Genomic DNA, 23,388 nt, shown 5'->3' on the forward strand with positions numbered 1-23,388 from the left:
AGAGGTCTGAAGAATGATCCTACATTTTGAGTCCGAAGTACAACAATCAAGTCTACTCCAGATCTAATAATACATCCGTTATATTCTTTAGATTTACATAGTGTGTTCACCAGTATATCTGCTCTGCAAACAACGCAGGTTAATGTGTTATTTGTCATGTCTGTCGCTAGAGGGCGAAAGCGCATTTATCCAACCGTAAACAAACCGTAGAAGCAGAGGATAACCACAACCCAAGCTAGAGGTGCAAGTTAGGAGCGGAAAAAATATACCACGCTAACCTGTTTTATTACTATTTTACCACGTGGCAGCAAGTTTATCCTTATGATTTTCTCTCTACAAGCTTTCAAAGTGAAGCGGCCGTCAAACCGACGGATTTTTAATTCATAAAAAATACAACAAGCCTCTCTTGGCTAATAAGCCAACTGTCAACAAAGGGGCTGCACAGTGCGGGCAGCGGTGCTCCAAGTGTCGCAGTTTAATTGAACCGAACTGACAACGGTAACGGGCTGACATGACGGGGATAGCCTCTCCAGAGAAGGCGTCCGGCTCCAAGAAGAAGAGCGAGAGGAAGTGTGCCACCAAAGAAGAGTACAGGCAACTGTCCAGCATCATGGGAGTCATGAATAACCTGAGAAAACAGGTGTGTGTGCATGTGAGAGAACCCTAAACAAAGGAGGAGACGAGTGTGTGTATATTCGATAGGACCTGTCATGTTCTATGACTGTGTGTGTGTGTGCGCGCGCGCGTGTGCAGCTCTGAACGTTTATGTCCCACCCTGTCTTGACACCTGACACAGTGTGCCTGTGTGTGTTGTCTTCAGGGTACCCTCTGTGATGTGACCCTGGTGGTTCAGGGAAACACTTCCCTGCCCACAGAGTTGTGCTGGCAGCAGCAAGCCACTTCTTCAGTCTCATGTTCACCAGTAAGTGTGTAAGGCCGATTTAGAACTAAAGAAAAATTGTAAAAAATAAAAACAACCATAACAGAGGACAATGGGTTCTCTTTGAACACATCATAAGGCAAAATCATGATATTTATAATTACTTGTTATGAGTTATGTGGTGCTTTCAAAGCTGCTACAATGCATAGCCAGAAAAACATCTCATGATGCCACCTATTGCTGGATATTCCTATTTTCTGTGAACTGTTCCTCTCCTTTTCCTCACCTCCAGCCAGAATGATGGAGTCAATGTCCCATGAGGTGGAGCTCAGGAGTGCTGAGCCCGAGATCATTGAACTGTTAATTGAATTTATCTACACAGCTCGGTAAGAATTTTGGATTAAAGCTGAGCGAGGTTATAGGTTATAACACAAAGGATTATAACAGGATTATGAGAATTACACTTTAAGATTATATACATGACTGATGCTGCCAAGATCAGGTCTATATCACGAGATATATTGCTTCTTTCTTTAGTGCTTATTTTTTTCTTATGCCAAATGCACTGTGTGCCGTGTGTGTGTGTGTGTGTGTGTGTGTGTGTGTGTGTGTGCGCGTGTGCGTGTGCGTGTGTCAGGATCTCAGTGAACAGCAGTAATGTTCAGTCATTGCTGGATGCAGCTAACCAGTACCAGATTGAGCCCGTGAAGAAGATGTGTGTGGAGTTCCTCAAAGGACAGATTGATGCAACAAACTGCCTGGGTAAGAAAAAACGAGAAACTACAGTTTACCCAGGTTAATTCTTATCTCACTTTTTACCGTACAGTTTGCAATATTAGTCCATTGATCCTTTGTTTATTGAGTCACCAATGTCAGTTATAAATAGTAACTGGACTAAGGGCCAGTATGTGAGTTAAACGGGTACTTGTGCCAGATTTTACTTTTTCAATAAAACTTTTTGGTATTAGGTTTGTCTATCATATAATTCATTAGAGTAGAGCACTGATCCTCGTCCTGTCCTCCTGCAGGTATTTCAGCCCTTGCAGACTGTATGGACTGTCCAGAGCTGAAAGCAGCAGCAGAAGACTTCTTCCAGCTCCACTTCACTGAAGTCTACAAACTGGATGAGTTCCTGCAACTGGACGTTACACAGCTCACATATCTACTGCACCAGGACAAACTCACTGTCCGTGCTGAGGCCCAGGTACACACGTAGACATTCTTTGGCTTTATGGTTCATTTATTTGGTGCTTTAATTTTGTAAAATTCTACCTGAATCATCATTATACCAAAATAAGTCCCTATGTTTACACATGTTTTTGTTCTCAAAGATCTATGATGCAGCAGTGCGCTGGCTGAAGTACGACGTGTGTAACAGACAGCAGTACATGGTGGAGGTGCTGGGGTGCGTTCGTTTCCCCTTGGTCTCCAAAACCTTCTTGTCTAAGACGGTGCAGGCTGAGCCCCTCATCCAGGACAACCCACAGTGCCTCAAGATGGTAATCAGTGAGTAGGAGTGTATTGTATTTTACATTATCTTATAATCTACTTAATTCAGATTCATGAGAGCGACTTGATGTTAAAATTACATCAGTGCTAAGGTCTGCTTAGCCCACACACACACACACACACACAAAACAAAAATAAATCAGCCTGTGTTTTTTTGTCCCAGGTGGAATGCGCTACCACCTACTGTCCCTGGAGGATCGGGAGGACCTGGGAGAGAGCAGCCGACCGAGACGCAAGAAGCACGACTACCGCATCGCTCTTTTTGGAGGCTCCCAGCCACAGTCCTGCCGCTACTTCAACCCCAAGGTAACATGCTGCACATGCATGCAAATGGATTTTACCCATTTTTTGTTCAGTACTAGAGTGTGTTAAGCAACTTTAAGACAAGGTTCATTTTCATAGTTTTTGAAAAGTTGACTGTAAGTACAATTTTTAACCAGACATTGTGGAATGTTTTTGTGTAGTTAAGTCTATTTTAATATATCAGCCAGCGATCAAGCATCAGTCTGGCTTTCCATGCAGGACTCCAGCTGGACAGACATCCGCTGCCCCTTTGAGAAGCGCAGGGACGCCACGGCCGTCTTCTGGGACAATGTGGTCTACATCCTCGGGGGCTCACAACTCTTCCCTATCAAGCGCATGGACTGCTACAATGTCCTGAAGGACAGCTGGTACTCCAAGCTGGGTCCACCCACACCGCGCGACAGTCTGGCAGCCTGCGCTGCCCAGGGCAAGATCTACACATCTGGGGGGTCAGAAGTGGGTGAGCACAGGGAGGTGGGAGAGAGGGACTTGGGATCTAGGGAGGTGTGGTTTATATTTTCATTATGATTTACAGGCCTTTTTGGTTAAGAAAAATAGGGAAAATTATATTGATGATCCTTCATGGGAGAAATCACTGTTTTGCAAAACATGGTAATCACAGTGTTACGTACTCTACGTGTGTGTCCACAGGGAGCTCAGCCTTGGACCTTTTCGAATGTTACGACACGAGGACGGAGTCGTGGCAGGTGAAAACCAGCATGCTGATGGCGCGCTGCAGCCACGGCTCAGTGGAGGCCAATGGGCTCATCTACGTCTGCGGAGGAACAGTGGGCAACAATGTGTCTGGCAGGGTCCTCAACAACTGTGAGGTGTATGACCCCAGCACACAACAGTGAGTCACACAAACACACCGCTCTGTACAACCCAGGGAATGTTGCACAATGTGTCTGTGTTCGCTAACAGTCCTCAGACACACTTTTACCTGTCCTCAGATGGAGGGAGCTGTGTGGGATGAGAGAGGCCAGAAAGAACCACGGGCTGGTGGTGGTCAACAACAGGATCTATGCTGTTGGAGGTCAGGGGGCACTAGGTAATATAACCACTACAGTGATGAATAATGGGTAGTATTGTATTAATGCTAACTGTAACAGTAGTTGTAGCACATGATAATAGCAACTGTGTGCTAGCGGCATCTCTATGATACTGTTTTTTGTAGGTGGCCTGGACTCCGTGGAGTACTATGACATTGCCAGTAACGAGTGGCGCGCTGCCTCGCCGATGCCATGGCGAGGCGTGACGGTGAAGTGTGCAGCAGTCGGTGATGTCATCTACGTGCTGGCAGGCTTTCAAGGTGTGGGGCGGCTCGGACACGTCCTGGAGTACCACACTGACACTGACAGGTTGGTGTATTAGCTAAATATTACTGAAATAAAACAAATTATGTGAAAATATGTGTCCCTAAATCAGTCTTCTTTTGTGTCCAGGTGGGTGACTTGCAGCAAGGTGCGAGCGTTCCCCGTCACCAGCTGCCTGATCTGCGTGGTCGACACGTGCGGGGTCAACGAAGACGAAGACATGGACCTCATTGACTCTCAGTCACACACTGCATCCGCTGCCCCTCCATCTGCCTCAGCATCATCGCCCCCATAGGGACAAGAGGTCGTTTCAGTGTGTTTTTAAGTTGTGACGATTTATGACAGTTGTGTTTGCCACTGCATTAGAATACGGAGCTGATGTACATGAGGCAAGACCTGGCTTTTCAGGGAGAGTCTGGTCATTCCTAGACAGTTCAATGTGAGTGTTCACGTATGTATTTAGGTAGTTATGTTCTTAAACTATGCCCAGTAGCCACATTTCCTTTAACCTTTTATCTGTAACTTAAATGCAGGTCGTAATATTACAGTTCCAGTGGGACACTATCCACAAATTTTTATTTTAAGGGACAAGGAGACTTTTAATGAGGGAGGTTTGTCAGGTTGGATACCCAGACTGACGATTACAGTCAGAGAATTGGGAATTTATGTTTGTCTCATTTTAAACATGTCTGTAATTTTATTTTTGTAGCTTGTGAAATATATACTGTTACAGAGTGTAGATATTCAAAATGGCGGCGCGCACGGACGCAGCAGCTCGTGGCTTTTTGTTTCCTGGTCTTTAATGCACTAATTAGGAGTAGCACTCTTAATTCTCTTGTATTCTGTAAATAAAAGCTTTCTATTCTACTCTGTATATTGCATCTATGAATAGTTGAATCTTAGTGGTGTTCTGTGTATATATTCAATAATAGTACTCCTGTATTGCACTATAACTTAAAACTGACTTTACAGAGAATGAATAAATAATTTAAAAAAACATGCATCTGAGTTTGATTCATATTTTTTTAATATAGAAAGAGAAGTAAACACCTCAAGAGCACCAAATTCATGAGTATTAAGGCATCTGCAATAAAAACTGACATAAAATTTCAATAAAATTTCATTAACATGACATTAGCTGCCAACTACAACTTTCTGGTCCAAGATGATGGAATAAGACATATCTACATTCACTGTTTAAATCTCATGTTGACATAAGTGAATAAAACCGATAGGTTGGAATTGCATTAATTACAGTGACATTACTTCAATAAAAGTTCTTATAAATCTGCTAAAAATGGCAAGAGTGTGATTTGGAAAAACTACTCAGACATCTCAATACATATGTTTTGATATTGCTTGGTTTGAAATGGCAACAGAAATTTGAACATAAAAAGCATGTAGATATCACTGAAGAAGGTTAAATTAGTGCAAATACTATTAGAAAGGTTGAAGTGGTGGTAAACAGTGGTAAACATGAAGAGGTGTTATTCTTCACTTGAAAATGACTGTAGCATTCCCTGAGCGTTTTATCAACTGCTGGAATGTCCTCCCTCATTTGGCCCCTAGCAAGTGCTTCATATCGATCGTTCATTTTCCTCTGCCCCCTCACCAATCATCATCAGACTCCTCCTCACTCATCAGAAGAGCAAACCTGTTGTTTATCTCCTCTGTCCCTTGCCCTCCTCCCCGCGCTCCTCTCCCACCTCCCCTTCTTCCTCTCCTTCCACGGCCTCTGCCTCTTCTCCCCCTCCTGGCTGCTGAGGAGGCGGAGGGATGGACTTTGGAGCCGCAGCTCCTCACAGCATCCAGGAGAGAGGAGTAGAGCTGTGCTGACAAGGAGCCCCCAGCTAGGAGAGATTCGGCAGCTCGGCCCCCTTTTAGATATCTGATTAGGCCGTGCACCAGGGTACCGCTGAACAACCTGAGACACACAAAGTGAGGGGGAAGGAAGGCAACCAAATGATGGAAAAAATGTCAACAATTACCTGAAAAACTTAGACCATGACTAGGTGAGGCATTCTCTTCGTAATTTGGGTGAACTGATCCTTTAAGTGTACTTATTTGACTGACATGCAAACAGTGTGTTATCTCTTTTATGTCCCTGTGTCTTACCACGACAGGTGGATGTCAGGCAGTGGCAGCAGCAATAGCTGATTGAGAGACAGTGCGCTCCAGAGGCAGGCCTGCCATTGGCTGAAACTGTGAGCCGCTCCAATGTCCAAGCCCCGCCTCTCCCCCGGTCTCACACGCTGTCGGTCCAGCCCTGCCCACACGTGGCGCTCCGCAGCCCAGTTTATCTGTGGGACTAGGATGATACACAGGTTACAGGTCGCTGTTTTTCTTACTGTTTTACTCTTGTTAACCTTGTGGAATAAAACTACAGATAAAACATAACTGACCAGCGTATTGGTAATGGGTAGCTCCAGGCTGGTTGTTCCAAGACAGTTCTCCATAAACCATGCCCAGCACCAAAGCCTGGAGCAGGAGCTGTGAGGGTGTTGGTGTGGCCTCTCGCAGCCAGAAGCCTGTTACTGCAACAGCGAGCCTCAGGTGGGGAGGCACAGCAGCCAGGGAAGACTCCTTCACCCCTAAAACTTCATAAAGGACACCAAGACAAACTGCCACAGGAGCCTGTGTAAAAAGGAACAACACTGGAAATTTTCTTTTTAAAATGTATATGTGCAAACAGATAAAAATCAATATGGTTAATATAAGATTACATGAATGGTCATGTTTACCTGGCCAAGTGTATCCAGACATATTGGGGTTCTGGGTGGATGTGCATCCACTTGGTTTTTCTTCAAGTTCAGGTCCAGACGATCGTATTCCTCCACACAAATGAGGGCACTGGAGCCCTGAGCCTGCACTGTAGCTACACCAGCTGCCTGTTGAAAGCTGTTTCCTACATACATACCCTGCTGTGTAAATGATCCTTGACCCCTACCTCCACCGCCATAACCACCTCCTCGTCCTCTTCCCCCTCGTCCTCTCCCACCTCTTATACCCTGGCTGATGTTTTCTTGCACCCTTTCATCCTGTGCCTGGCCTCTTTGCTGTAATATCCCATATATGGCCTGACGTATAGTTCTGGCACTACAGTGGCTGCTGGGCAGTTTGCTGTTCTCCACCTGTGGGACGAGAAGGACCCTACGCATTACCAGAGCATCCACCACCAAGGGCGACAGCAGCCCCTGAGCTGCAGCCTGTGAAAGGCACCCTGGTAGCTGCGCGAGCCCAGAGGTCCGCCCTACTGGAGCTGCCTTGCCTCCAGAGAACCAGCGAGCCAGAGAGCTCTGCGGAGTGATGTGGTACTCCTGCATACCTGCCCACAGCTGTGAACTGAGCCCACCTCTCTGTCCTCTCTTGCCCCCACCACCGTCTTCCCCCATTAGCCTGCTCACTTCCCCCAGGGCCTCCGCCGGGCTCGAGAAAGAAGACAGCCACATGAGGAGGCCCTCGATGCGGGAGGAGGGTGCCCTACCTCTACCCCTGCCACCACCTCTCCCTAATGTACTCACATCTATCAGAGCAAGAAGTGTTTCAGCATCTTTTGGAGTGCCATAATCATTACCAATCAGGACAGCACATAGGGGTAGCAACTCCCGGTTCATGCCCCCAAACCAGTGACAAAGGCCGCTAGCGGTGTAGCAGCGGGCTGAGATGTAGCGATGAGAGGCTTTACCGCTAAGGTTGGTCCACTGGAAAAAACTGAGTGGCATGTAACCACCTAAGATGAGACACAGAGGACAAAAACAATATGTAAAAACTACAAAAATCAACATAGCTATTTAGATACAGTCAGAAAAATCCTGGCACTACCCACACCTGGTAGGTCAAAGATATAGAAGTCACTGTCATTGGTCAGAACTGGGCAGTTCCACTGGTGAGCCAAACACGCAATCTCCCAGTCAGCCTCAGCTGGACACTGGACCAATGGGACTCCTCTCTGGATGAGGACCTGAATGAAGACGTCTCTTGTGAGGATGGGGAGAACAGAGCCATTGCGGCCATGAGAAATATTGTCTGCCTCCTTTATTTTGGACTGCAGACGTTGCCGCAGAGTGGCAAACTTCTTGTCGCTGGGGTCCATCCCTTAAAATAAAAAAAGGACAGAAATAACATATTTGTGGGTGTTAAATTGATTTGAAAATAAGACATGAAATGACCTTGAAGATGTTCTTGTTGTATCTTGTATATGAAAATATACACATAATATCATTAATTGTAAAAAGTTGCATTTCCTAAAATGAAGGAACTGATAGGGTGACAGATTTTGACTGGGTCATTATTCCACAGCATCCTTACCTCCATCCAGTACCACAAATGGCTGGATGTTGCAGGCTGCCAGGGCAGAGAGGAACTGGATGAGCACGCGAGCGAACGCATCATAGTCCCCTCCATGTTGCTGGTCCAAACCGTGGGTAAAGTAGAGACGGAAATACAGACTGCAGCCATCAATAACTAGGCGACTGTCCCTGAACTTCACATCTTGGAGGAATTGTCTGTTCCCCTCCACATAGGTGGTCAGACCCTGGACACCCATGGGATCTCAGGGCCTGTGAAAACATGCAGTGAGAAGATGAATGAGTTCTTGAAACTCACGGGTGCTTCAGTGTCTCGCAAAGTAGTTTCTTCTGAGGGTGTGTGGGTCCGTGGTTTTGCAGATACCCGATTATAGAATGCGACGGAAAAGACATACTATTTATAACAAACTCGCTGTCTCAGCTGGTCAGGAGTTTGTTTTTCCAAAGAAACACTGTGTCTGTCTCTTGGGAAATTATGACACAACGGAAATTCTTTAACAAAACAATTCATATGAAGTGAAGGCAACCGATAAGCACATTTTCGAAACAGATATTCGAGAGGAATTTTGAATTAGAGCATTAAAATATGTGAGTTGCCACTTACTGACCAATGTCACTTCAGTTAACTCGTGTTTACATGCCCTGCGCAGTTCCTTCCTTGTTGGTTTGCACTTCAAAGTAAAAGTCTAAGCTTGTAAAAGATGTGTGTATCGTGTTGTACATATAATAACATGTGTGTATATTTTAAGCATATATTGTTGAATCAAAAAGCACACAATTAAATTTAAATAATACTTGAAAATGGAAAATAGTTAAAAACTAAAAGGCTGAAAACCCTTACATCGAATTGCGACATTTGCGCTGCATCTCGCGAGAGACAGCGAGAACGCACAAGCTAGCAGTTTTGTTCTCCCGTTTGAAATTTACCTCGTTTTATTATGACCACAATGTCCGGAGGAACTAATCTTGGGATTCCCGGGACGAGCCAGACCAGCTCCGGGGCGGCTGCGCAACGGAAAAAAGACAGCAGTCCGTCCGCCAGGTTCTGGGAGAGTCCGGATACTTTAGCTCAGCTGGAGGTGGTGCGACAGTGGATCGGGAAGCACTACAAAAAGGTAGTTAGCAGGCTAGGAAGCTAGCTAACAAGCTAGCCGCCCCCTGCTAATAAGCCCAAATGGCTAACACTGTAAACAAACGTCTCATGCTGGATAACGTTACCTTTACACTGGGTAGCAAGATGTGTGTGATGTTGCTGATGAGTGCTGTTCCCATTATAATAAAAATATAAAAGATGCAGCGCAAATGTTGCTAAATACTAGGAAGTTAATCGGTTCAAACACAGCTGCTAGATTTTGAAAGACTGATTGGGGAGAACGCAACGTTAACTATATATATTTTAATTATTATTCATATGGAGCATGCCGATTTAAAATCTTACCCTTCGTATCCCTTTCAAAATGTGTGTATGTTTGTCTGTCAGTTTGTGTTGGTGGATGCTCCATCATGCCAGGCCCTTGGCTGCAGTCACTTTACAGCTGCTCCAGTTTCAGGAGGATGCCTTTGGCCGACAAGCTGCCAGTCCTGCTCTCACCAAACTGCCTGTGAGTCTCTCTCTCACTTTGTAACGCTTAACTCTAAACTTAGAAATGAGAGTACCTGGTCGTTCGGTTGTTGGTAGACTATATTGTGTTTTTCTTAAGTGGTTTTGTGTTTTAAAGTGTTTGACAGCACTATGTAGTTGTATGACCAAAGTCAGACAGATAGATTGGTTTGAAAACAGTAAGAAAACGTTAGGCTTTAATTCTTCAGTCTTGACAATTGAAATTGTTGAAGATGAAAGTATAATAAATCTGACAGTTCTGAAAATCTGGCTGATGGGTTAAAAACATGCAACAACAAAGCGACAGAAACCACAATCATTTTCATTTCTCCATAGGCACAGTGCTTCCTGGATTTGCGACCAGGGGGTGGACTCTGCCACATTCTTGGAACTGCCTACAAGTTCAAGGCTGAGCAAGGCTGGTGGGTATCAAGGCTCATGTGCTATTGCCATTTCACAGTGGTTTCCCTCACTAAAGTGCTCTGGATTTGTTTGATATCCTCTCACTGTGTCTTCTCACTGTGTCCCTCTCCATATTTTCACAGGCGAAGGTTTGACTTGCAGAATCCGTCGAGAACTGAGAGGAACGTGGAGATGTTTGGTGCAGTTGAAGGGGCACTGATCCAGGTGAGAACGACACATACATTCACAGACACCAGCCCACCGTAGAAACACCACCAATCAACCTGAACCTCTTTTTTTGTGTGTCCACAGAATAACTGTATGTCACCGCCTGTGGTATATCTAGACCCCATACTTGATAAGGAGTTGGCAAGCAGGCTGACCAATATCATCACCAAGCACCAGGTAAAGTACTGCAGAAGAGGATCAACAGATGATTAGAAAAACAAAATAAAGAAGGAATTTTATGCTAGAATCACAGATTAAAAGTATACTTAATGTAGTTCATCGGTAATGTAGTTCCTTCTCAGTACTACTGGGTCACAGTTTGTCCTTGCACAGGGTACAATCACTGAGGACCGAACGCTCGCCAGTCACCACATATACCCCTCACCTGCTTCTACAGAGGAGGGTCAGTTAACATTTATGCATGTACAGTCAGTATGTGTGTTTGTTACTGTTGTAAATGCCCACTACTAGTTTAACTTAATACATTTTGTGTACCCATTTATTTTCAGATGAATGGATGCGTCCTGTCATGCGAAAAGACAAGCATGTCTTAGTACACTGGGGCATGCATCCTGACAGGTAGTGCTCAAGCACATACACACACACACATAGGTGCTTACACACAGTCAGAATATTTACCAATTATGTCTCTTGTCTCCTTTTTAACAGTTATGATAGCTGGCTGTCCTTAAGTGATGTTGAAGGAGAGGTCGAAGAGCCACCACATCCAGAGAGACCCTGGAGGGTGAGCATACATATGCAACACTATGCCACACTAAAAACAATGCTCAAAATTAACTTTGTGACTCACCTGCTGAGGCAGCCAGTCTTTTTGCTCCTGAGCAGGTTTGATTTGCTTATAGACAGGGAGAGGATAATGGTCGACAGGGATTAACTTGATGATCTACACCAGTGCACACTACTCTACACTAGAATTCCTTATTTAATATTTGTGTGTTCCAGGTCCACGCTGGTTGGGTTCTGGACACAGATGTTTTCAATGAGTGGATGAACGAGGAAGACTACTGTGTGGATGAGAGGAGTGTACCATTAATCCTCCGCCAACGTATTCCCCTCAGAGATGACCAGGTTTGTGTAAAGCTCTAGACACCAGAGGTCTGGAGGACTTGGGGAAGGATACTATTCTTTATAATTAAAACTTAAAAGTTAAATATTGGACAATTTGACTACAGAAAGCAAGTGTGATCCTTCAGACTTTCATTTTTCCAAATGTAAAGGGTCTGGATCTTTGTTATTTCAGTGAAAAACACTCACACTCTTGCTTTGTGTTTTTTTTCCCCACCTGCCTCTACCCTCTCTTCCAGGACGCAAAGTCCACCCCATCCAAAAAGAGACGACGATCCCCCTCTCCCCCTTCCTCTGAAGGCAGGAAGAAAGGAAAGAAGGGGTAAGAAACAGTCCTTTCATCCAAATAGGAGTGTGTTCTTTTGGTTTTGGCATTCCAGTGCAAGGTTTCAGAGCTGATTATTATTATATTTTGTGTGTACAGGAGAAGGCGTGGACAACAGGAGGAAGAACCAGAGGAGGACTTGACCAAAGACATGGAGGACCCTACTCCTGTTCCTAACATGGAGGAGGTCATACTACCCAAGAATGGTAAAACACTCAAAGACAGTGACCACAACTCACTCAAAGTTTTTTTTTTTTTTGTACAAGTAAAGTTTCTCATGAGGTCCTCAGATCTTCTCTAAGTTGGTTTTAATTTCCCACCATTTCTGTGTAGTCAACCTGAAGAAAGACAGTGAGAATACTCCTGTCAAAGGAGGCACCATGGCTGATCTGGGTAAGCTTGCATATGTTCTGGTAAATGGTTCCAGAGGAATCTGTTTAAAACATTTTTCTAACAATTTTAATATGAATTTGTTCTCTTGTTTATATGTAAGCACCTTGATTTTTCATCAACCCTTCACTATTTCTCTTCCAGATGAGCAGGAGGATGATTTTCCAGGAAGGGTAAATATGTCATTTTCCTCTCATCAGAATGTTTCTAATTGCTGAGGCTTTGGGTAGTCTGTACTGATTAGTGTTTTTGTTTCGGCAAAGTACAAGTGTTGTTGAATTTACACTCTCTGCTTGTGTGTGTGTACAGGAGGATGAAGAGGGAAGAGGAGAGATGCCACGCTTATCAGAGGGAGAGGACAATATCACAGAACAAACCCATCACATTATAATACCAAGTTACACATCTTGGTTCAATAATAACAGGTGAACAAAATTTTACTGACACTGTCTTGTTGTTTAATCTTTCACCAGTATGTGTCTAATGTTACAGTACAACCTAACCCCAAAAACCTTTCTGTTCATATTTTCCAGCATTCACTTAATAGAAAAGCGTGCTCTGCCTGAATTCTTCAATGGAAAGAATAAATCCAAATCTCCAGAGATGTGAGTACTGCTGACATCCAGATAAAGCCACTGCACTGATGGTGATGGAGAATGCCTCACTAACAGTATAATCCTCCCCGTATCATTGCAGTTACTTGGCATACCGCAACTTCATGATCGACACATACCGGCTCAACCCCCAGGAGTACCTCAGTTCAACGTCCTGCAGACGCAACCTCACTGGAGACGTCTGCGCCGTCATGAGGTATAACTTAGCGCGATGGGCGTTTGCTGTGGCTGCTAAATTAAGTGTAGTGCGTGGGCGCTCCGCTATGAAAATGTGTTAACAAATTAAATCTGTTATTGCTAGGAAGCAACATGCGGTGTGTGGTGTAGTTATTAAGTCTGCAGTTTAAAGGCAGGTTTTATTTATGATTACAACATGACAGATGTTGATTTGTCAGTGTTTTTATATTTTGTCATCTGTGGAGGGTGTTTTATAGTAAATTAAATAGAAAGAAAAAAAAATATTCCTTGTGTCCAGGGTTCATGCATTTTTGGAGCAGTGGGGTTTGATTAACTACCAAGTGGATGCAGAGAGCAGACCCCTCCCCATGGGACCCCCTCCGACCCCCCATTTCAACGTACTGGCTGACACACCATCCGGGCTGGCCCCCCTACAACACAAACCCCTGCAGGTAACACGCACACGCACACACACACACACATATACATATTCTGCATGCATAGCACATGACACAAGTGCTACACAGACAGATATGAAATGCCTCCTGATGAGCTCTGCTGCTCGCTCTCACTCTTGCAGGTGTCCGCCTCGCAGCACATGTTGTATTTTCCAGAGAAGAGCAGAGAGAAGCCTTCAGACTGCCAAAACTTCGGTCTGCGCACCGACATCTACGCCAAGAAACACCCTAAGGTCTGACACAGTAACAATACAAATCTACTGAAAATGACATTTAGCTTGCATTTTTCTCACATTCTGGCACTACAGCTGGTAGAATAGATGTGCTTTTTGTTTTCCATTTGTATATATTGCTAGTTTCTATGTAGGTTACTACTATTATCACTATCATTATTAAATTATTTTTTAATGCCATCTGTCTCAGACTAAAGGAGCGAGTGCAGGAAGGGAATGGACAGAGCAAGAGACACTCTTGTTATTAGAGGTAAGGCATTCACTCAGTTTTTGGCTTCCTATCATAGATCTTACACATGTAGGAGAATCTGTTATTTAGGAGAATCACTAAGGTTCTGCGACTATGTGTGTCTGTCTTCTCTCCTGCATCTCTCTCAGGCCTTAGAGGTTTACAGAGACGACTGGAACAAAGTGTCCGAGCATGTGGGCTCCAGAACGCAGGATGAGTGCATCCTTCACTTCCTCCGTCTGCCGATAGAAGACCCTTATTTAGAAGACTCCTCGGCCTCTCTGGGTCCGCTGGCGTACCAGCCTGTGCCTTTCAGCCAATCAGAGAACCCCGTTATGAGCACCGTGGCGTTCCTGGCATCCGTGGTGGACCCACGGGTGGCATCAGCCGCTGCGAAGGCCGCACTGGGTGAGAGGACAGAGGAAGGAGTGTTAATCTGTGTGCAGTCTAGGTTGTGGTATAGTTCTGAGGTAGTTTACTGTATGTGTTGGGATTCTGTGTCTTTGTTTTCAGAGGAGTTTTCCCGAGTGCAGGAGGACTCTGTGGATAAGGTCTCTGATGTATCCAACCAGCCTGAAAAAACAGGTAAGACTTAAATACATATACAAATAATCAGATTCAGTTGAATCTGTTTCTTAACACAGACTAAAATGCATCTTTTATTCTGTCTTCCTTTTAGAATCAATGGATGCAGAGAAAATGGAGACAAACTCTGGCTCCCATCAGGTAATGCATTAATAAAAGCTTGAAAAGACTTTTGCTGAATCTGCTGTTGATTTTCAGATCTTAATGTGTGTGTGTGTGTGTGTGTGTGTGTGGTGTGTGTTGTGTGTGTGTGTGTGTGTGTGTGTGTGTGTGTGTATAATTGGATCTTTTCCAGGTCCCTGGTAGGGCAGATGGGCTCAAGGTGGAACCCAGTGGGGCAAAAGTGGAGGGAGATCGAGTCAAAAGGGAAAATGCAGAAAATATATTGGCAGAAGATAGAGATGGTACATACATATGTACTGTATGTATTTATACATATATACTACCTGTGTGTATGACTGGCTACATTAATGAAATTCTCTCTGTGATCCAGGAAGGGGAGATGACGACGAGAGCGCAGGACGGCGAGATGGAGACGGGGACGAGGGGAGGAGAGTGATGGAGCAGGAGCTGGTGGAAGGCAGCGTTTCCACGGCAGCAGCAGCTGCTCTGGCCTCAGCTGCCACCAAGGCCAAGGTAAAGCCCACCCTCTCACTTCAAAACTGACCAATCACAGGAGAATAAAATGAAGCAACGGCTGTCATTTTAAGTAGAGGCTTTTTTTTTTTCAGTTGTGTCAGAGGTTTCCTAGCAACCAAACCAGGCAGCTTCTGGGAGCTCACTTCAAGACCTGGCTTTACACATATAATTGACACAGAATATATGCAGGATATACAGTATATTTGCTGGATTAGAGACTACAAAATACTGTGCCACCTCATATTTTCTCCACTTGCTCAGTGTTTTCCTTCTTTATCTTACCTTCCTCGTTCATTTTATTGTTCCATTTTCCTTCTAGCTCCATACTCCTCTAACTGTCTTAACCTTTTCCTTCCCGTATTTGCAGCACTTGGCAGCAGTAGAAGAGAGGAAGATCAAGTCCCTAGTGGCTCTGCTGGTGGAGACTCAGATGAAGAAGCTGGAGATCAAGCTGAGACACTTTGAGGAGCTGGAAACCATCATGGACCGCGAGAAAGAGGCTGTGAGTGAATATAATATCTGCTATAGCCCAAAATAAAGACGATGACACTTGGCATCACCCCCCCACCACCCAAAACTCCTTCACGATCGTCTCACTCATCAAAGTCACAGTAGCGTGAGCTGAAAATCCTAATGTAAAATGTGAAAAAGCTCTGCTGGTTAGAACTGCTCATATCACTAATTCTTAATGTCTTTGTGTGTGTGTCATGCAGTTGGAGCAGCAGCGCCAGCAGCTTCTATCAGAGAGACAGACTTTCCACACCGAGCAGCTGAAACAGGCGGAGATGAAGGTCCGCCAGCAGAGGGAGCAGCAGGGGCAGCCGGGTTACACAATGCAGCATTCAGGTCAGGCCACACACAGATGCACTGAAAATCAAAGACCTTTTAAGAAATGACACACCCACAAGTCAACTACAGACACATTTTCACACTACTCTTTAACATTTTAGTCCTTCCCTCTCCTTCAGGCCAGTCCCTGCCCAACCGGATGATGCCTAGTGGAGGCAATACTCAGCCGATGGCTCCCCGACACCCTGGGGCTCCCAACGGCATGTGTGAGTATACTTTACCGTAGTCGAGTGTTTCTGATGTGGTAACAATTTTGGTGTAGTGACACTAAGTTCTTCCTCAGACCCGTCCTCACAGCCTGATGGGATTGCACCAGCTCAGCCCGGTCCTCCAGCATCCACCCACAGCTGAAATAACCAGGAAACAAGACACACACACACACACCAGTTCTCCTTCAGCCACGACACACACAAACATAAAAATCTAACACTGGCATAAATGTTCAGGAACAACTGCTTAAAATTGAAGTCTGTAACTCCTCAGTAGCCACATGTTTATAAATATTGAAATATTTGTGCTCTGATGTCAGAGTTGAGAAATCTGCAGATTGAACTCAACTCAATAAAGTTGTTTTATATTAAGCGTTTGTTTTATTGTCTGTCCTGGTCCAACTGTTTTTAATTGTAGGTCTGTGTGAACACTTATGAGAGCACACCATTTGAATGAATAAATGAAATGCACCAAATACAAGTGCCCTCAAAATGTGCTTCACCAAACAGTGGAAAATAGCATTAAAAGGTTCATCATGTCTGACTAAATCAAACCGAGAGGTACAGTGTCCTGTACTTTCAGTTTTCACAACTCTAGGTTACTGAGACCAGGATTTCATTATCTCCTGTCTCTAAGGTAAACAACTATTGTTTTTTCCCCCTCACATGGTACTTTCCAAGAGGAAATGGAGGATGGGAGGGATGGTGGTGGAACTCATAGCAGCTATTAAACTATTACATATTTTCACTTACAAAAAAAGGTATTTCCTTGGAATAGTAACTGAATGTTTTATTCACACCAGTCTGAGGCAACTGAAACTGTCCTTTGGAAAACAGTGACACAGAGAAGGGTCATCACTGAACAACTCAAGTTTGCATTTAGGTTAAACTATCAGTACCACGTTTGAATCTTGTGTTCAAAATGTTGCAAATACAACCATCAGTACAGAATAACAAAGTATTATTGAACATAAATGTTATCAATACAAAAATGTACTCCAAACCACAGACTGTCAGCAATATTTGATTTTATTGCAGTTATCAATCTTGATCCATTGATTCTTCTTCAGTTGATTCGAGAATAAACTGATTGACAAAGAACAGCAGGCTCAGTTCAAATGAGACCGAGAAAATCGGTCTAAAATGATGGAACAGTTATTAAATGAAAACGTGTATCCGATCACCTATCACAAAGAGAGCAGCATCACCTACAGCCTATCTGAAGGTAAAAGCTGGGTGAGTAGAACAATCTGGCAATCAGTGACTGGGAGGCCAGGCTTGGTATACTGAGTGTAAATAAGCAGTTAAGAAACAGGTGAGTCAAGCTGGAAGCCCTGCAAGGAAGCAGGCACACACACACGCCGCGCACACACACACACACACACACCACACACACACACACACACACACGGAGTGAGTGAGTGAGAGGAAGGAGCCAGGACACCTGTAATTTCAGATTTCATAACTCTATGATACTGAGCGTAAGATTTAAACATTTCCTGTCCCAACCATAAACAACTTTTGTTCTTTACCTCACATTGTACTTTCCAAGAGGAAATTGAGGATGAGGCTGATGGAACACATTGCAGCTAAGTTATTAAATATATTCATTTACAAGAAGATGTTGTCAAAACAAGTGTGTACTCCAAACGGTTCCATTATGAGTAGACCAGTGACCTACTGACCAGTGATCAGTATAATCCCTGTCATGATCATCGGTTTTCTGGAAGAGCAGAAACATTAATTAAGTAAGATGAGTTAGAACAGACTAAACCTTTTCGTAAATATCTCACAGACAATGAAAATAACAATTCTGTCTGAGGGAAACAGATGTGTGAACAGATGCAGACTTACACTGTAGCTGCCAGTGTTGTTACTTGTCGTCTGGGAAGATCAAACCCCAAATTCCACAGGGCAGAGAATGCAAATATTTTAGATTTACTCACTGACAGTAAAACAACTCTGTAGTATTTGTACACATCAATGTATTTATACACAGAAGTCCATCATGCTTTTTCCAACAGTATCAGTGGAAAAACAGAATGTACTCACTGTTGGATTTCATAACTCATCTTGACAAAAGTCTTTTATTTGTCTCAGTTGTAACGTGGCCCCAGAGGGAAATCTTTGTGTTTTCAAACTGTCCGTCTTTCTTTATGAGCAGCGAGGGAGGCTGATGGCAGCATGCAGCGTCTTAAGAGAGTATACTGCAAGTGACTTCTGTTTGAACTATGCAAGCAAAGGTCATAAAGGGCATGGGGTGAAGCAAAATCAAAGAGGGACTATTGTTTCATTTTCAAGACGAATAAACGGTAAAGTGTGGCGGCCCTGAGGATCAAAACACAACAAAGATCTGACCTCACGGGGGCGTCCCCCCCTCCAGCATCAACTTCTTCCAGCCCCCCCCCCCCCCCCGGCGTTCAGCAAGGGGCAACTTCCATGCAGAGATTTACCACTTCAGTACTGTCAGTTCAGGTTGTTTGGAATTAAGCAAAAATGCATCAGTGCTATAGTTTAAACTCAAAACGTTTGCTGGCAACCAACAGCTTTAAATCAAGAATGCATTAAGTTGTTAATATAAGAATTAACTCCACAACCACAGATTGTCTGTAATATATGTTTTGATTTCATATTCATGATTAGTATATGAATATCCTGCAGTTAATTGGAGAGGAGTGAACATACAGAACATTGAAGATAAATCATTTTGAATGAATCCACTAATTGCCACTGAATGTTTTCCCACTGCAAGAATCTCATCCCCAATATCCTCAACATGTTACATATTTTCATCATCTGATGATAGTACCTATCATATACTCACAATATGTTTTTAATGGGATACTCACCATTTCACTTGAAGTGCACAGACAGTTGTGTATACTCCACTACATACACAGCAAACGACACAGGGCTTGTCATTTGTCTAATTACCTTCACCTGTGCAGGAGGAAAGGTAAGATGACCAACTGCACGTTGCTGTTAGACACTCTGAAGCTTTGTCATCAGCCTAGTGGCAGCTCCCTTTACTGAAGCACCCTGAGTTCATTTACCATATCTATCTAGTAGACTTGACACCTCCTCCTATTATCATCTCACACTCTGAATCCTGTGCTGAGTCACACAGAATCACCAGGACATCACCAGCCTCCAGAGCCTATTAATCACCTCCAGACCCCCTCAGATTGAACTGGCAAGCCCTTATAAAGCCCACTGCCCCGGACAGTGTCTATGATATACTGGGATATGTCACAAACTGAGGAAAAATATGTGTTCGTTTCTGTTCTATTTTCAGGATGTATCTTCATGGTACGTTTCCAGCGCCCAGCAGTTACATTGACAGCTTTTCATTTCCACATGCCCCTCCAAGAGTGTGTGGAGCTTGTACATTTAAAGTACAAAATGTTGGGAATACGTTCACTAACTACACTGAGTGAATCCACATCAAAGTCATTATCCTTCTTGATTTAACTTATTGCATATCCTCAGTATTCAGAGTAGTTTATATGAAAATAATACACCTCAAAGCAAACCTATGCATTCATTTTATTTTTTTCATCACATCCTAAGCGTTCCATTCAGTGTGGTTTTTTTTACAGTGTAGGTACAGTGTACAGTGTTATTAATTGTAACACTTATATGGGTTTTATCTGGTTAATCTGTTTCTTTCTTCTTAACTGCTTCCTGGTTAATATTCAAAGATAGAATCGCAAGTATGAGTATGACAAAAGCATTGAATCCACACGCCAACTTAGGTTCCATTTTGAGCATATCAGTGACATTCAGTGCCATCATTCCAATCACTACCTTGGTGACATCTCTGGAAAAACAGAAACATTAATTAATTAAAGACCAGTTGGAATAGACTAATTTTTCTAGCATCATTAATGTCACACAGACAATGAAAACAACAACTGTGTCCCAGCAGGACACGGTGTCCTTTGATCCCAATGTAAAAGTCAATGAGGAAAGAAAAGTTTGTGTGAATAATATGAACAAATGTAGACTTACTCTGAAGACATATCTTTGGTGAACATGTAGTATCCAAGGAAGAGCAATGTGATTATTATCGGCGTCACAACTTCATTAGATGGAATCACTGCATTTGCTGTTTTCACTGCTGTGCCACCTCCAACACTAAAAACTAAGTTTTTCCTGGGAAATTTCAACAGTAACAAAAAGATCACCACAAGATCAGACTCTTTCCACAGGGCAGAAAAACCATGCGAAAACTTCAGATTTACTCACTGACAGTTTAGCAACTTAGGGTTAGGGTTAGGGTCGTGTGGACAGTGTGAGTGAAGAGACAGACTGGACTCACAGTTTGAGTGGATCGATCATCTTGAGAAAAGCCTTTTAGTTTCAGCAGAGAGACAGTCTTTGTGTTTTCAAACTGTCTTTCCTCATGAACACAAGATACAGTAATTTCTCTCTTACAGTATCTTATCAGCCTGTAAATGAGTGACAGATCAGGTGTTTCAATAAAACCTGCTTTCACTTTGGGGTTTAGTCTAAAGTCTGCTTCAATCTATTTAGTGATAAGTATATTATTACCCTGTAAGTTTGATCATGGTGTGTAATCAAGAAAAACAACTTTTGCTTGTACTTTTCCTCGGATCATACTTTCCAGGAAGAGCTAGGGGCTGAGGGTGGAGAAACTTACAGTAACCATTAATTTACCAGCGTGTGTTTAATGGTAACTGAATGTTTTATGGCAACTGAAGTGAAACCTTTTAAAAACAGTGGCCAAGTTGTATGTCATAGGCACCAGTTTCAGGTTGTTTGCATTCAAGCAAAAACATATCAGTGCCATAGTTAAAACTCAAAATGTTTGCAGGCAACCAATAGGACGAGCTGTAAATCATCCATCTATTATCTGTACAGTTACTGGGATGCCCCATAACCTCTAGCTTAAGCTTAAGACACAACACACAGTGCTTGTCCACTGCAGTCACTTTTGCATGTCATCTAGCTGGCAGATGACTGGCTATTTGGCAATTAGTATAAAGTAGGGGTTGTGTTGCTCTTTACTGAACTGCCAAATCAGTCTTTTCCCATTTAGAATCCTTTTATGGTCAAAGACTCTGGGAATGTGCCAAGTGTGGTATAGATGAGGGGGGAGGTTGGGAGAGGTTAGGAGAATATATAGATTTCAGGTAGTCTGAGATCCTGTGAGCTCTTTGAACAAGTTTAGTAATGTTTTCACTGTTAACTTATAATAGTTATTTATTGGGTAATAGATAAAATCACTGGCATAAGTTAATCAATTATTTAATTTATTATTGATTATGTTATTCCTGGAGTGGGAGGAGCTATGAACTATATAAGTTGGAGCTTCTTCCAGGGGAAATTGTCAGAAATTGTGAGCAGACCACAGTGGCTGTCTATGATAATGGCCCACTGAATTATGGGGGGAAGCCGGAGTATCCAGAGGTAACTCACGTCGGCATGTCAACTTCACACAGAAAAGCCAGAGTTTACCTAGAGTTTGAATCACTTACTGTTCTTATAGATCAGCACTCCCAGTACCACTGCTCCTGCTATCACAGCCACAGAAGAGGTCGATATTGCCAAACCTTCTGCCACTAAGTCAATGCCAACCTTGGCAAAGGTCACACTTAAAGTCTTCCTAAGAGCAACAACAGCAACACAACACTTGCTCAGAGGTGGATGAAAAATATTTCATCACATTTTCAAAGGCTCAAGTCTGTGGTTTTAAAAATGTGAGCTATGTATTTGTATCACATGGTTAAGAATAACTTTAAATGAAATCATTTTCTGTTTGTAAAGTGAATATTGATCGTTCAGGAACTGTCTTCTGCGAAACAAACTTTGCAGATGTTTGACAAAAGTCAAGTTAATGATTTGTTCAAAATGTCGTCTTTCTCTCTGGGCGTTCTACATTCATCAGACACTGACTGATTATTATAATTCAGAGGAAAATGAGGTATCATTACATTCGAAATCACTGAACAATTTTGAGATGAAAAGTTGCTTATCATGAGTGAGCAGCATTTTTATTTCCATCGCATACATGAAGGCTACTTGAAAATTTGTCCCTCTGTTGTTAATAGTTGAGTGTAAATTACTTACAGGGTCAAAACAAATTTTGGCATTTGTATCACTCTGTAGTCATATCCTGGGAACAGGCTATGTACTTGAAATTCTCTGAAGTTTTGTTTTGTTTTGTTTTTTTTTCCAGTTTTTAGTTCAAGTCACTCCCACAGTTGCCTCAGTCCTTCATGAGAGTTAGAACATTAAGGTGGAATATTTTAAGGTGGACTGCAGTCCATCTGAAACAATTGTAGTCCTATGCATGATTAGCATTTGTTATGCTTGCAGGTGTACAAACACATATCCATTCCTTACATACAGTCAAGTAAGACAAATAATAATTTTGAATGAAATCACTAATCACCACTGTAGTTCTGAATGTTTTCCCATGTAAGGTTCTCATCCCCATTATACTCATCTGAAAATAGTAACTAGTGCAGTTGTAGAATACTCACAGTGCAGAGAAAGTAAGATGACAAACTGCTTGTTGCTGTTAGACACTCTGAAGCTTTGTCATCACCTAGTGGCAGCACAGATCCCTTTATCAAAGAGTTTATTTATTGTGTCTCTCTACAAGGCTGACACCCTCTTCTTATCATCTCACACTGTGAACTATGATTAGCCATACAGGATAAGCTTCTGGTCAATTTACACAAATACTGACATGTAAAATTCATAGGTGTGGAGCTCACATTGGCAATGACCCTTTCATAGTACTAGAATGTCAGACTACTCAAAAAATATTCTGTCCGCCGCAAAATCAAAAAAAGAAAGAAAGAAAGAAAGAAAAAAAAGAAAACGAAAATAGAAAAAAGAAAAAAAGAAAAAACATCAGTTTCCCAAATTGGCGCCTTTCTTTTCAGTACAAACAAATATGGTAACCAGACATACTTGTACTTGCCAAAGAGCAAACAGATGTGTCACTTCCAGTATAGAGAAAAAAGGGCAATGTCATCTGCGTTATTGATTGTTTTTGTTGGACGTTCAACCAATGC

General features: G+C 43.0%; 3 protein-coding genes and 1 long non-coding RNA gene across 8 annotated transcripts; 2 read left to right on the top strand and 2 right to left on the bottom strand.

Moving 5' to 3' along the window:
- The first annotated feature begins 218 nt into the window (after positions 1–218).
- On the top strand, positions 219–5,009 carry klhl7 (kelch-like family member 7). Its single transcript, XM_018697584.2, is given in 13 exon segments — positions 219–640; positions 821–851; positions 854–922; positions 1,173–1,266; positions 1,518–1,642; positions 1,909–2,084; positions 2,212–2,386; positions 2,553–2,695; positions 2,912–3,152; positions 3,344–3,545; positions 3,646–3,743; positions 3,870–4,053; positions 4,138–5,009. Coding segments are annotated over 13 exon segments (1,833 nt in total). The 5' UTR covers positions 219–511; the 3' UTR covers positions 4,304–5,009.
- A 4-nt stretch (positions 5,010–5,013) lies between these two features.
- Positions 5,014–9,775, bottom strand: aste1b (asteroid homolog 1b). Of its 5 annotated transcripts, none has more exons than XM_051066327.1 (7): positions 9,754–9,775; positions 8,317–8,567; positions 7,837–8,103; positions 6,750–7,738; positions 6,411–6,642; positions 6,124–6,316; positions 5,014–5,932 (listed from the first exon to the last, which is right to left on the bottom strand). In XM_051066327.1, exons 2-7 carry the CDS (start codon positions 8,552–8,554, stop codon positions 5,617–5,619), a joined length of 2,235 nt encoding a protein of 744 aa, XP_050922284.1. In that variant the 5' UTR covers positions 8,555–8,567; positions 9,754–9,775; the 3' UTR covers positions 5,014–5,616. The 5 variants fall into 5 exon arrangements, with proteins under 5 accessions (XP_050922284.1, XP_050922283.1, XP_018553099.1 ...); XM_051066326.1 differs by lacking the exon at positions 9,754–9,775 and adding an exon at positions 9,243–9,383; XM_018697583.2 differs by lacking the exon at positions 9,754–9,775 and adding an exon at positions 9,157–9,187.
- On the top strand, positions 9,254–16,711 carry smarcc1b (SWI/SNF related, matrix associated, actin dependent regulator of chromatin, subfamily c, member 1b). The gene is given in 29 exon segments (XM_018697578.2): positions 9,254–9,430; positions 9,796–9,828; positions 9,830–9,916; positions 10,252–10,337; positions 10,461–10,542; positions 10,630–10,722; positions 10,879–10,948; positions 11,055–11,124; positions 11,215–11,290; positions 11,509–11,634; positions 11,871–11,953; positions 12,056–12,162; positions 12,290–12,349; positions 12,491–12,519; positions 12,656–12,771; positions 12,880–12,951; positions 13,043–13,156; positions 13,436–13,589; positions 13,718–13,828; positions 14,019–14,078; positions 14,207–14,465; positions 14,571–14,642; positions 14,737–14,783; positions 14,938–15,046; positions 15,136–15,278; positions 15,649–15,783; positions 15,995–16,127; positions 16,250–16,336; positions 16,414–16,711. Coding segments are annotated over 29 exon segments (2,859 nt in total). The 3' UTR covers positions 16,482–16,711.
- A 3,157-nt stretch (positions 16,712–19,868) lies between these two features.
- LOC108897796 (uncharacterized) lies at positions 19,869–20,766 on the bottom strand. Its single transcript, XR_001963351.2, has 3 exons — positions 20,661–20,766; positions 20,351–20,494; positions 19,869–20,159 (listed from the first exon to the last, which is right to left on the bottom strand). It is a non-coding gene; the product is annotated as an uncharacterized LOC108897796 (long non-coding RNA).
- Between the last annotated feature and the right edge of the window lie 2,622 nt (positions 20,767–23,388).

This window comes from Lates calcarifer, linkage group LG3 (genome assembly GCF_001640805.2).
Source record: "Lates calcarifer isolate ASB-BC8 linkage group LG3, TLL_Latcal_v3, whole genome shotgun sequence".
In the NCBI taxonomy this organism is placed as follows: Eukaryota; Metazoa; Chordata; class Actinopteri; family Centropomidae; genus Lates; species Lates calcarifer.

Excerpts from the sequence above, each read along its gene's own strand:
- aste1b (XM_051066327.1), bottom strand. The coding sequence starts at position 8,554 with ATGGGTGTCCAGGGTCTGACCACCTATGTGGAGGGGAACAGACAATTC. Across the intron at positions 6,643-6,749 it reads GTCTGGATACACTTGGCCAG|GCTCCTGTGGCAGTTTGTCT; the intron begins GTAAACATGACC and ends CTTTTTACACAG. Across the intron at positions 6,317-6,410 it reads TACCCATTACCAATACGCTG|TCCCACAGATAAACTGGGCT; the intron begins GTCAGTTATGTT and ends GTATCATCCTAG.